The sequence below is a fragment of the Anarrhichthys ocellatus genome, unplaced genomic scaffold (assembly GCF_004355925.1).
Source record: "Anarrhichthys ocellatus isolate YVR2014 unplaced genomic scaffold, GSC_Weel_1.0 scaffold29, whole genome shotgun sequence".
Taxonomy (NCBI): domain Eukaryota; kingdom Metazoa; phylum Chordata; class Actinopteri; order Perciformes; family Anarhichadidae; genus Anarrhichthys; species Anarrhichthys ocellatus.
The window spans coordinates 2,505,793-2,519,612 of record NW_022280059.1 but is presented as its reverse complement, the minus strand read 5'-3'; the positions used below and the strand labels follow the sequence as shown (position 1 = coordinate 2,519,612).

General features: G+C 42.7%; 1 protein-coding gene across 1 annotated transcript in view; it reads left to right on the top strand.

Annotated features, from left to right (window-relative positions):
* nectin1b (nectin cell adhesion molecule 1b) overlaps positions 1-4,681 on the top strand; it is a 72,339-nt gene extending 67,658 nt beyond the window's left edge. The window contains exon 6 of the mRNA XM_031863755.1: positions 3,492-4,681. Coding sequence (XP_031719615.1) covers positions 3,492-3,997 — 506 coding nt within the window. The 3' untranslated portion in view covers positions 3,998-4,681. The remainder of the gene's footprint in view (positions 1-3,491) is intronic.
* The last annotated feature ends 9,139 nt before the right edge of the window (positions 4,682-13,820 follow it).

Genomic DNA, 13,820 nt, shown 5'->3' with positions numbered 1-13,820 from the left:
TCGATCGAGTCAAAATGTGAGTGTTTCAAAATAGTGTGATTAATGTGAAACGAAACAGCGTGGGTTTGCAGCGTTCAAATAGCTGCGGTATTTCACGGTATCCGCTGCCTGTGTAAATCTATCACGCCTTTGCTTTGAATTATAGCACATCTTGGCACCTATTAATCTCAATAGTTCATTTTAGTCATTGCAACTCAAGGTTATTCCGCTATCTGCATATTTCCAGCGTGGCGTTAATAGACGCTGCCTTTTGTTTGCCCGGAACAGTATCAGGGCTGTTGTGCTGCTTTGAGGTCTTTTTTATCTATCTGTTGGCAGGTGTTGCCGGTAGCGACGGCGCGCGCTGGTATAACGCCTCCTCCCCTCCCCCGTGCTGTCAAACGCCCCTGCGCAACCCGGCCATCTCAAAAAATGTGTCTTATTATTAGTGTTTCTGTTAATGTGATTAGTTTGCACCATGGCCACTCTAATTTCACATACTCGGAGTACACGGAGGAGACAAAAGCCGCCACACTGGAGAGATCTCTTGCCGTTCTTGTTATCTGTGTGTGTGTGTGTGTGTGTGCGTGTGCGCATGAAGGCCAGTGAGCTGAATGGGAGGGTGGTGCGTTGTTGTGACCTTGTGGAGGGGTGAGCGCGGGAGTAGAAATGCGCCGGGTAACGTCACGAGAGTAGAACACTCCTCTTCGCAAATGCACGCCTCTTTGGGTTTCAAAATAAAAGCAGTGTGTTCCTCTGGAGTGATCCGATGGGCGTCTTTGAGCTCCTATTCTGCTTTTAAAGTAGCGCGGAGGTATAGCCACCCTGAACACGTCAATGCTCCTCCCTTCCATCCCTCCAGTTAAACATCTTAAAACACCTTCATAAAATTCTTCCTTTTCGGTGTACGTCAGCTTCCTCCTGAGGTGGACGTGCCGGCCAAAGAGCCACAAAAATACCTGAATGTTTACAACTACTTTCATGTTTGCAGTTTATACGAACAGTCTTAAATCGTTAACACTCACATTCTTCAAATATGGGTGTCAAGAGGTGGTGTCACCTGATCCCTTATAGAAAAATGGAGGTGATGGAGAGTGCCTTTGAAGGCTCGCCGCATGTTCTTTTACCGCCACTCGTTCTGTAGTTTTAATGCTCTGGCCTTGTGTTTCTCACCTCTCTAAGTGGTAAATATCGAGTCTTGGCAACCTCAGAAAATGCAAGGCAAAGGGCCGCCTAATTAAGATTGAATAAAGGGACCGATGTGAGGGAAGACGCATCCGAGCAGAGGAAGACAGTTAATGGTAGAGGAGAGGATTACAGCAGGACGTTTTTCCCTTTTTCTCTCTCCACTTCCCTCAATCCTCTGGATTTTCTTCGTTGGGAGGATGTGTTTGCTCGAGGCCGGGGGTGACCTGGCTGTGCTCTCTCATTCATGTGTGTAATGAAGGCCTGTGTCTGAATAATCCCATTAGGTGTTCAGATTAAAACCTGAGCTGATATTTGAGACTGCCCGGCACCGCTTTAGAAATTGGAGAGCTTTGCTGCCTGGGTCCTGGGAGAGCGGGCGAGGAGGAAGAGCAGACTGTGTTTGGGAGGTCTCTGCTTTGGACTGAGAGAGTGCCATTGTAATTAAAGGAGAGGGGAAGGCTTCGGCGTCTCCTCTGCCGAGCCCAATGCCTTCCTCTTTCTGCAAGTTATGCGGAGAGTTATCGTTTCCACTGAAATAATAAAAAAAACTGTTCTAATCGAATGTAATGGTTTTGATTCAACTGTGGAGGGCAATCATTTACAAAAATAATTTTCTGCTCATGTGGGATATTTTGCAAAGAGAATTTAATATCTCCTCGAAACATTTCAGATTGCTTCAGATAAACCTTCATTTTGGCTCGATTCTGATTAGTCTCCACTCTCAGACAATCTCCCAAATCCAAATCGTGTACATGGAATATAATAGTATCCCATAAACGGTGTAAAATGTGTTGCATTTAAGGTGTTAAAGTTCAATAAATCTAACCGATTCGCTCAGATCCTGAAAGATGTTCCCTCTGAGAAGACAGCTGATGGGCAGCGTTAAGATCTAGGCTCGCTAGATTGTGACGTGTCATAACAGCATGGTCATAACTCAGTACAGCAGCAGGCAGAAACAGTATCAAAAGCAGTAAATCTTTTTCTGTGCCTCGTGCGCACGCCTCGCCTCGTCGAGTGTGTGGTTTGTCCGGCGTGAACGTGGACGCTTCATTCTTTTCTTCCTCACCGCTTCGCTCTCCTACTTTCAGTCCTCTCTCCCACACCATTTGTTTAGGAGATAGATGGTTTAACTCCTTGTTGTACCCCCCCTCCCCTCCCCACCACCACCACCACCACCTCTCTGTTGGGGATTCAGCGTTGCGCCATTGAAGTTAACGTGCCTCTGCTCTGCAGGTTTAGACAAGCGCTACCTGCGCACCTCGAGCCTTTGATCACGTTTCACAGTAGACGTCTGTTTCCATCTCTGCGCTTCAAGGAGCTTTGCACGTTTTTGCATTTTTTTTTTAAGCGAGGCATGTGTAAGAGACACGGTTTTCCAACACTCTGAATTTACCATAAGCAACAACTGTGCTCGTCACAAGCGTCGTCGCCTCCCCGTGAGGAGGCTGCGTGCTCTCTAAAAAAATGGTGTAATGGATGGGATGTTTCAGCTGAGCTCCACATCGTGGCAGTTTTGAATTTAAAACAAGGCCAAAAACCCAGCCTCTCTCCTCTTAGTTATTGTTTGTCTCTAGCGGGCCGTTAGTCATTGTCACTCTAGATTAGAGCACACCTTTGACTCATCTGAGACGTTTCTCTTTACTGAGCGGTACGCCTTTTTATTACATTTTTTCTTCTCTGCTGTGTGCTCTGCTGCCTGAATGGAGGAGCTTCGTGCTTATCAGATCCCTTGATGCATGATGATGTTAATGCTCGGCTGCTGTTTAATCATCTCTGGCAGTGCTCTTTCATTTCATTACCGCTACACCGATGATGAAGTCGGCTACATGTCATGTTGCACTATTTTAATGCTGGAGTGTGTCATCCAATGTGCTTACTTTGATCTTGTGTGAAGACCCCCAAGGAGTTGAAAGAGTTAACTGAAAGGCCACAATCATGAATGAATTCTTTCACAGCTCTGTTGATTAAACTGTCTTATTTTCTTCTGCCTTCCAAACAAAGAAGAAATGATGGCTAATGCACACTGACAAACATCCTTCACTTTCAATCTCTCCAGCCGTTTTACTCTCTGATGGTGTTGTGTTGTTCCATGTCTGAAACTGCATGCGACTGTTAATGAGCCGAGCCTTGCCACGTTCGGTGAGGGCTCCTCTGGGGTTGGGGGTGGGGGCCGGGGGTCCTTCCTTTTCCCTTTGCTTTTCCGTCCTTGTCTCCCTTACTTCATCTCTCCTAAAAAAAAAAAAAAAAAATCTGCACCTGCACAAATGCACCTCCTCCCACCAGAGCACTGACACACTCCCTTCCATCTGTCTTTTCCTACCCAGAATTCCCTAACAACTCGCGCTCTGATGGCGAAGAGATTCATCAGGAGGTGCACAATACAGGTGCCGCCATCGGGGGCGCTGTGGGGGGAGTGGCCCTGTTGGGTGTGGCAGCCATACTGCTCTTCGTATTCCTGCGCCGCCGCCAGCGCACCTTCAAGGGGGACTACAGCACCAAGAAACACGTCTTCGGTAACGGGTACAGCAAAGCCGGCGGCCTGCCCGCTCACCCGCCCATCCCCAAGAACCTCCAATACCCGGACGACTCGGACGACGAGAAGAAGCCCGCCCAGATCAGCGGCCCCGGGGGGTTCGAGGCGAGCGAGCGTGATTTTGACGGAGAGCAAGAGGACCTGAAGAGGCCCTATTTCACTGTGGACGAGGGCGAGAGCCGAGATTATGACGAGCGGACTCTGGCTTTCCAGTATGACCCTGAACCTGAGATAGCCGACGATATGATCTCTCAAACCGACGGCTCTGTCATTTCTAAGAAAGAGTGGTACGTGTAGTGGCATGCAGCAACCAAACCAAACCCTTCGACCCCCCCCCCCCCCCCCATATCTGCATTCCACTGCACCGTTCACCCCCGTCATGACTCCCCGCCCTCCCATTCATCAAACTGCACCCTTCACAGTCCCGTTCCTCTTTTGCTCTACCTAGTACCCCCTTCCCTTCCTGACTCCTCCACCCCACCCCCCACCACCACATCATCCAACTAATCTCAATTAGAAAAATCAAGCGTCTATTTAAAGTGCTAGCGACGTCAACTTCTTAACATGACAGCATTGGTATCAGTTCCATCGGGAGAATGGGCAAAGAGTACGAACTAAGGTATGTACGTGGACTCGTCGTAACAGACACGCGGGTCCAGGGAAGTGACTGAGGTCCATCAGTACTGGTGTAATATTATTTTTTTGTGTATTTCCTCATGTTATAAATGTATTAAATGTGTAAAAAGAGAATGCAGGTTGAGGTTTTTGCCGAGCACACTTGTGAAAGTCCTACACTGGATATGCGATCTGTTTTTCTTTTTTTTAATGACCATTGCCATTTTTGTTATTTTTTTATAATGTCTTTTTGTATGATTTTTAAGTGACCAGAGAATTGAGAGTTAAATGTTTGACATGATTACAGGTGGTAAGTGTTTGTAATTTTGTGGTCAGATGTATCGGAGAAAAAAAAAAAAAAAAAAAGAAAAACCACCACACATCACCTGTACCATTTCCCCCGTTTCGCACTGGGGTTAGCGTCCATGAAATGACAAATTTTTGTATATTCACAGCATCAAAAGCAGATGTGTTATTGCTGTTTTCCAAAGACACGCTTAGTCCTTCTTAACCCCCCCCACACACACACACACACACACACACACACACACACCCTAGTAGGCTTGTTTTGTTTGTTTACCGAGAGCAAGTCGGTCTACTGAGTGTTTTAAATATTGTCCCCAAATTTCAATCACGTTGAATTAGTTTCCACATCATTGAATCAGAATAACGGGGGGAGAGAAGGGCTGCAACAGTTTCTACTTTTTTTCAGTAGTGCATCACAGTCGCGTCCGAAAGAGGGTTTTGGTGAGTCTCCGTCTCCGCAGAAAACCTTCAATAATACTCTGAAATGTCATGATTATTATTTGACTTGAACAGGTTGACCTTTGTACACAAACTCTCCATCTTACCACTATAATGAAATGTCTGTTCTTTGTGTGTGTGTGTGTGTGTGTGTGTGTGTGTGTGTGTGTGTGTGTGTGTTGAGTTGAGTTGATAATTATGTTTGGTTCTGACCCTGCTTTTATCAAATGGATGTCGGAGAAAAGTGTCTCTGTAGTTTCCCAATAATGACTCTGTCTCTCCTTTATAATTGTGTGACTGTACTGAAGAATTGGTTCAAGCCCCCCCCCCCCCCACACGCTTACACCAACAGCATTTCTACGAGGAGTCGTCCATGGAAACACAAAGGACACGGATGGGAGGGAAACGGATGCTTTTATTTGCATCTATGAAAAAAAAACATTTTAACATGTAAAGGGAATTAAGAACATGAAGGTGGCCATGCTGGAGTATAATAAGTCACCTGCTGCTTTCATTAGTTTTTCCATCTATTATTTTTTTTTTTTTCTTTTAAAATTAACTTCAGTTTTCATCTGAATCTCGGGCTGTCGGACGGCAGAAAGGTCCATTACACAATGATCAGCGAAAAGCATTTGCTTCGAGCAACAACAACAAAAAGAAGTTAAATGTGAAATATCAGATAAAACAGAAAGCAAAGGACTAATTCCGTGGATACAAACGATATAAATACTATATCAAGCCTTATTTTATGCATGTTTTGTTTTCTCGTGTCGCTGTGGAGGTGCGTACGTCGCTATTCTTTCTGTATCGATTCCAGTTTGTTTGTCCTCATTTGCAGCTCTAAAGACGACACTTTGTCAGTGTTGTCATTATTGACAGAGGAATGGTTTTATGGGCATGCAATACCCAGGAACAATATTGCAGTTAAGACATCGAAAAAGTGTATATATATATATATGTATATATATATATATATATATATATATATATATATATATATATATATAAAAAATAGATAAATAACATCTCTGAGATCAGATCTCGCCGTCGGCTAGAGATGTGAATGTTTTACAATCCATGCTTGTCTACTGTATCTTTTTAGATGAGCATGTTAATCACGAGCCTCAATTTAAATTGTACTTTCAACACAAATGGACTTCGCAATAATGGGAAATATCAAGTTCTGATTTAAAAAAAAAAAAAAAAGTGTTGGTTTCAGTTTAGGTTCGTTTCATTTCCTACTGCCTTATTTGGGGTTTTTTTGGTTCAGTGTATCCACGACAGTTTGATAACATCCATGAGGTTAGCAACAGAAAACAGAGTGGGAAAACTCAACCACAGTCGCAGGGTTGCTTCGTGCAAATCACAACTTGATTGCCTTTTAGTTTATTATTTACCTATAGGTGAACCGATCAGCTGTAACTTGTTGGATTCCACATAGTTTGCATGTGGCAGCATAATAGAGACGAGCGTTTTTATTTTTTCTTCTTGCATTCAGTGCCTATCGAAGTTAGAAATCGTAACAGTTGCTGCTGCTTAAGGCATTCGTGCCGTAGAATGACGTCATCGAGTAATATTGACATATGACATGGACTGCAAAATCAGACAAATGAAGGTTCTTTACTTGCAGCGAGTTGTAGATGGTAAAGTGGGGCTCCAGCACAATGCTAACAAGGTGTCTGTACTTGATCTTTAAATCAATTGATCTCTTAAAAGCTGCATTCATTAACATTTTAAAGTTTAATGATGACTTAATGGTGACACAGCACTTCCCCACCCCCGCCAGTCAATACTGGATAGTTTAAGTCTTAAAGAGATCAAACTTTCGCCACTTAGTCGCACATCGCTGACCTTTCTAAGCACAACAATTGAAACACTAACGGAGTGAAAAGAGATTTGAATATAATAAAAAAGTGGCCCAAAGGACAGATCAACTTGACCCCCTTTTCAAAGCACAAGTTTAAGGTTTCATCGTACGCTTTTCCTGCATCCATTATGAAACCACTGCCACACTTGCTTCTAAGACATGTTGGAGGAAGAGAAACCTTTCAGACCGGGGTCGACATTCTGTATACTGGTAGATGTGAACGTTGTCTTCATGTTGTCGGGGTGTTATGAGTTCCTATTTTGTAATACTGACTGTAACTCCATTCCATCCTAATCTACTTTTTGTATTCAGTATGTTCAACATTCCACTGTAAATACTGTACATACGGTTGAGATAATAGTTGGGATTTATTTAGGGACAACTGCGTAGGGACCCTGTTCATGTAAAATACACCTATTTTGACTGCAAGCCTAGAGACTCGATGATGGATAGATGAAGCCGATAGCTTATTTCCAAAGTCCCACCTAGAAATGCTCCTCCGGTACGTTTTTGATATGCCACTAGCGGCTTTGCTGTCATACAAAAGGGGTGACGCACACAGTTTGTCGGTTTAATGTTATTGAGAGAAAATCTAAAAGAGAGAAATTATCTGTATGCAGCCATGTGAATGTATATTTCTGAGGGTGTTACAAATATGAAAAAAAAAAAAAAAAATCTCCTGTTCAATTGTGATGACCCAGTGAAGTAACTTGTATTTGTTTTAAGCATTAAATGAGTTCAATAGTCAACGATGTGCTGTCCCAGTTCACTGATTGGATAGATGGGTGTTACCTGATTGAATATTTGGTTCACGTCTGCAACGTATTTCTTGTCTTGTTAGTCGCAGCTCTTTCCCAATATCTTTGATCGGTAATGTTTACCCGTCGCCTCATGCAGGTGCTTACTCGGTTTTATTTTTCAGCCTCATAGCTTCCTGTGACAACATGTTCTCGCTCCCAACTCGTCAAATACCGACGCTTAGTCCTAAGTTTCACTCTTGGCCCTAAGCTTCAAACTGTGACGCTCTAGGTACCCCTCTAGAGTTTTAGATGTTTTAAGGGACGGCATGTCAGTTTTTACTTGTTACATGCAGTGTCTTTTCAAAATAGACTTCCGTCTTCAGAGGAAGTAAGGGTTTAGGCAACAAAACAAAAGAGCGTAGTTGTAGTTAACATGACTGACTAGCCAACTTGACAAACGATACTAGCAACTCAAGTGAGTAGCATTTGCCAAAACAGTTATGTGACAAGCGACTTCTGCAAGTCACATAATGCACGACATTAGCGACTCAAGTGATCAGCGAGTGCCTAGCCAGTCACATGACTAGCGAGGAGTGTCAAACAAGTCACGTGACTAATGACACTAACGACTCACGTGATCAGCAAGTGCCAAACGTGCCAAACGACACTAGAGACGACGATTTGCGAGTTCCAAACGTGTCGCATGACTTACGTGAGTCACTTGTCTTTTAGTTTGCACGGGACACAAACCTGGACGAAAGTCCTGTTTGTTTGACCCATCCACCACATTCATTTGACAAGTTTAGAGTAAGGCAGATAATATCTAAATCCAGATGTTGCTTTTCTCCCATCCAGCCATTAGACAGAGTCACATTTTTTCCGACTGAGCCACGTTGCAGCATCCAGTATTTAAGCTCTCCATTGCCGTTCCAGTTTTGAGAATCGACAGGGTACATAGGCGGCTGCAGTGCTAACGCAGGATGAATATCTCTTACGCTCCCCTCCATTGTTGGCTCATGATAGAAATGAAGGCAACACAATCAGACATGGTGAGGAAATGTCTTCTGTTTTACAGGTGTGGAAGGTTTTAACCACCATAACAACATGTTGCCAAAACAGCTTCCGTCAGTGAGAAAAGGGTCACACTATTGATAATCATTTCCTGTGAGGCAAACACAAGATAGATAAAGTGATGCACACACAGTATATAACACATGTCTGTAGTGGTTATTACTGTACCTTTTGAGTGTGCTTTTTTTTTCCCTTTTAATTGGAGAGCAAAAACTGTCAGGCAGATGTTGGTGTTGAGTTCAGTGCTTAATGAAGCTACAGTGATATGATGAGAGCGGCCCAGTGTAGAGCCAGACGGATGTCTCAGACTGTGGGACTCGAGTGCAGACATCTGCACCGTGCACATTAAGAACAGTCCACAGTTTGCAGCTGTTGCCATCCATTTGCTAAAAGAGCCCTTTGTTGCCCATGGGGCTTTTGATGGCACATAGGCTTTTAACATGCATGGCCATCAGTTTTTTCCCATCCCAACTGAGCCGCGAGTGGAATTCTAGAACATCTCCTCTATCAAAGTACTCTGAGGGTGAAATATGGCTTTTTTTTTTTACAATGGATTGGCCGTATGCGAGGCCAATCCATTCAATGCAGCCTCAAATCAGAGGATACAAATTAAAGCTCTGCAGCATTCAAGACTAAAATCACTGTGGAGAAAATTAAAAAAAATGATCTGACTGTGCCTGTAAACGATTTCATGTAGATCAATATGTTTTCGTGCTTATAATTCTCATATTTTAGAGTGCCACTGCTATTAAGTCCGGACGAGCATTGTATTTGAAGTTGAATAAGTCTCCAATAGTTACAATGCAGCCCCATAAGTTGATGAGTTTCTCAATGCTTTCCTTATGAATCACGTTGCTATTCAAATACTAGTTTCTTTGGGGAGTCAGTTTGGTTTTATCGGCAATACTGTTCAATAAACTTGGTGAAGAAAGAAATGGCATCTTGAGTTGGAACAAAACTCTTTGCTGCCGTGAATTGTCGGGATGTCGATGAGCTAAGAATTGGGATAACGTATCAATCCGAAATGGCACCAGGAAAGCACACAGACGGCCAATACCACAAGTAGTTAAACTACAGTGATTAAATGGTTAATGACCGCACTGGTTATGCATGAGCAATTCATTGGGCTGGATACAGGAGAGTTTTACTCATTGATCGGCGAGGCGGCTTTCAGCTGCACTAGTTTGTAGCTGTGTATACGGATCCACATACTGATATAAAAGAGGGAAAATATATCTGATTTCTTCAAGTGTTTCATTTTAAGATATATATTTGGTGGAATCTCCTGTGTGAGTAATAAAATGTTCTCTCAGTACTTATTGTTGCTGTTTCGCAACCTAACCTGTGTCACAACCTGCAGAAAACTAAAAAGTGCTTTTTTTTTGTCACCATGGTATGTTTATGCATAGTTATTTCTAATAACCTTTTGTTTTTGGATAAACTGATTGTTCATGGCTTTTAGATATGTTTTTTTTTTGCTCTTGTTTTCTATCTGTTATGTGTACAAATTTGAGGTCACGAGGTTGTCCATAATAAAAACGTGTTACTGTAAATGATGTCCTTACTCGTATGTGAAACATTCTCAAAGGCCTTGTGGCAGGGATTTAGATGGTATGCCTTCACTCCCACAGCTTCCAGCCTCGCAGAGTGTGAAAGATGCTCAGGTTAATCAAGCACACCACCAGGAAGATGTTTTAAAGGTTCCTAATAACAACGAGGAGAGACTTCGTTCTGAATCAACACATATTTTAATTGACGTGCACAAAAGGAGAAATGCGAGTAGTCTTTGGTGACTAGACCCCGTCGTAACGTCATGTATCTTGAGGGGGTGTTGAAGCCGTAAGTAGAATAGGAAATGCTCCTCTCCACGTTGATGGTGGTGAACTTCTGATCAGCTCAACCTGGGTCAGTGACCTAAGGTAGTTAGCATGGTAATCTAATTTAGGGGCTTTGCTACCTTATGCTCCTGTTCTTATCTCTTGTCTTTTCTTACTGCCAGTCTTGACCATAGACTATCGCCATCCGCTATCTTGGCAGTGACGTCATAGCGTAACTGGGCAGAGAGGTGGATCTTAGGTGGAGCTGAGGCGGGCCTGGGTGACGCAGCAGCAAGAGACAGCTGGCAGCTAGTGACCTGTCACCCAGAGTGGCTTCACCCCCTAAATTATGCAAAACTTTAAGCCTTAATATAGTTTAAATAGTCAACCTTCATTTGTCAGCACCAGAGGTTGCCGCTTGGTCTTGACAGATGTTGCGGCTAAACTACAGTAGCCACTGTACATGGTTCGGTTTCGTCACATGATCAAATAGAGATTTGATATTGGACAACATCAACATACATTCTGTTTCTGCCCTCATCACGTTGTTGGAGGGCCTGCTCTCTCTCTGGGAGGGCTGCAATTATGCTGACAGCTGCAGAGTGGAGAACAGATTTAAAGTTTGACAGCAGCAACATGATTGGCTAATGAACTTGACAAAATCTGGTTGGTTTAACTAAACAAATAAAACGCCCATAATCAGCTGAGAGAGAGAGAGAAAATTGGGAATAAATGAAGCATTAAGATAGTCTTCCTAATTGGACTTACGCTGAGCTTCATTTTTAAAAAAGTGGTCTCAAAGTTAATGTACTGTAGATCTGTTAAAAGATAATATATAGGGTTTTTTCAGGAATAAGATCAAAGATAATGTGCCCCAAGGTGCCTTGTTAATTAACAAGATTAAGAGTCAGTCATGTTAGTGGCTCTGTATTGAGGCACAGCTGTATTCATAAAAACTCTCACTAATGTCAGTTCATTTTGGACACTTTGCTGGATTCACCGTGCACTAACTTAGTATTTACTAGTCTAGTCAGGACACATCATCATCATCCTTTCACTTGGAGAGTGTAATGCCAGCTACTCCATACTGCTATGTCCACATAAAACTGTAGCATCATGATAATGCTCAGGAAAGAGCCTGCTTACTTGAGCTGCAGATATTGTCTCCCCCCTCACTTGTGGTATTTTTATTGGTCGTCTGATCAAAGATGTCCTGAAACTTTCTGCATCTTTGAGAGTTTTGTTGTTCACGTCTTCTCCGATTTTATCTGAGGTGAATGTTTTACTTGGAGCGCCATCTGAAACGCGTTTGGAAAGAATATCACTGCCATGACCAAACCAGTGGAATGAACTGAGGACATTCAGGCTGAGATCTGTTCTCACATCCCCTTTAAACTGCTCTCAACAATGAGCTGTTTTTTTGCACAGTGAAGCTGCAGCTGACTGAATGTTCACAATGAAACAAGCAGTATTGCAAATGAATAGATCACAAGTGTTGTCGAAACACTAACGCTGACACCTGGCTGAGTGTTCAGAGCTGATTAGGTGCTCTCCATCCATTTAGGCCTTTTATCAATGCCTGTGTGTGTGCTTTACTGTGAATACAGCTGTGCACACCTGAGCCTGCTCAGAAAAAATGAATGAAATTACGCACACACTTTTAGTTGCTAGCATAATCCTCTCTTTCTTTGTGTTCCCTGTATTGGCCTTGTGGAGGATCTATACGACTCTGATGTTCATGTATATTTCACAGGAGAGCGTGATGCATATGGAAATTCATACAATCTGAATGGACCTACCAGAGGGCTTGTTTAGCAATATCATCCCGCTCCCCCCTCCTCCTCCTAATCTAGAGACGCCACTGCTGGGGCTTAAGGGTGGCAAAAATATCATATCACAATATTTTTCAAGCAGGATCACAATCCACAATCTTATCACGGCTCTTTTTCATGTTGGTTTTTAAGACTATTTTGCAAGTGACAGAAAAACACAACCAAACTAGTTTCCTTATAAAGAAATATACCCCCACAAAGTAACAAAACACCTCACCAAATTCCAATCTCAAATAAAGGTTTCTTTCAATATCTATCTGTTACCTTTCGAAGTCCACCACTCCTCTCATCGGCATGAATTACATTCACTGCACAGCACTTATTGAAAAAGAAAATAGCTTATCTCTCCTGTTACCCCTTTATATCCTTCCGCCAAAAGAGTGGTGAAGAACACCAGGAGCAAATTCCAGGAGTTAAGTTTTCATTAAACAAAATTATGACTGGTGTGTTAACTGCATACCAAATTAGTCAGAGGACACAAGGTCAAATTGCCTCCTAAGTTACCATATGACCAGTTTCTGAATAACAATGGAGCAATTAAAAGGCTGTTTTTTTTCTTTTCAAAAGGAGTCTGGCTCACTCAACGTAAAATGCAGCGGGGCTACATCACTTCCAGAACACGGAATCCTTCGGCCTGTTGGTTTGTAACCTGTACAGACAACATTATCTATAGCCTAAATGTCTGGGGGTGTTCCATCTATAATCCTCACCCGTCCCCTACTCTGGCCGCTTCAAGTAGAGATGGCGAGTTTGTTGCATTTGGGAATATTTTCACATAGCATCAACGCTAATTGTTTAGCAGCTGCGCTAATCATGAAGGAGAGACACTGGAGCCGGAAGAACTGGCAGCTGACAGAAAGTGCACTGTAGCACGATACTAACAATCTCTCTGTAAAGGCGGATTGTGGAAACATTTTAATCGTTCACAATTTAATAGTCATATCACACACCTCCACTGAGACTTAACCCAGGTCCCAGGAGTGTTTAACCTCTGGGGTCTCCACAGTGGTGCACCATCCCTTGGAGCTTAAAATAAGAGTGCAGGAAGGTTTTAAACCACCACCAGACTTGAAACAAAAACTGAATCAAAGGCTGGTAAAAAAAAAAGAAGATCTTCAATGTTTGAATGAATATCCAGTGGGCATTAACTTTTAATATGCATTAGTCTCTCTCTGTTTGGGATGTAGCCAGTAACCAACTCCACTATCACAATGACTGACCCGGTACAAACCTGAAAGAAATTACTGATTTCAAAACTATACACAGCTTCACATCAACACAACCACCATGTTTATTTCTGTATTTAGTGTAAGCCCATTTTTTTTTATGGATCTGCAACAGTAGGGATATGAAATGCATCATTGTTTCCAATGAAAATCGCCCTAAACATATAAGCTTTTCATCACAAATCATTTTGGACATGTAAGATGGAAA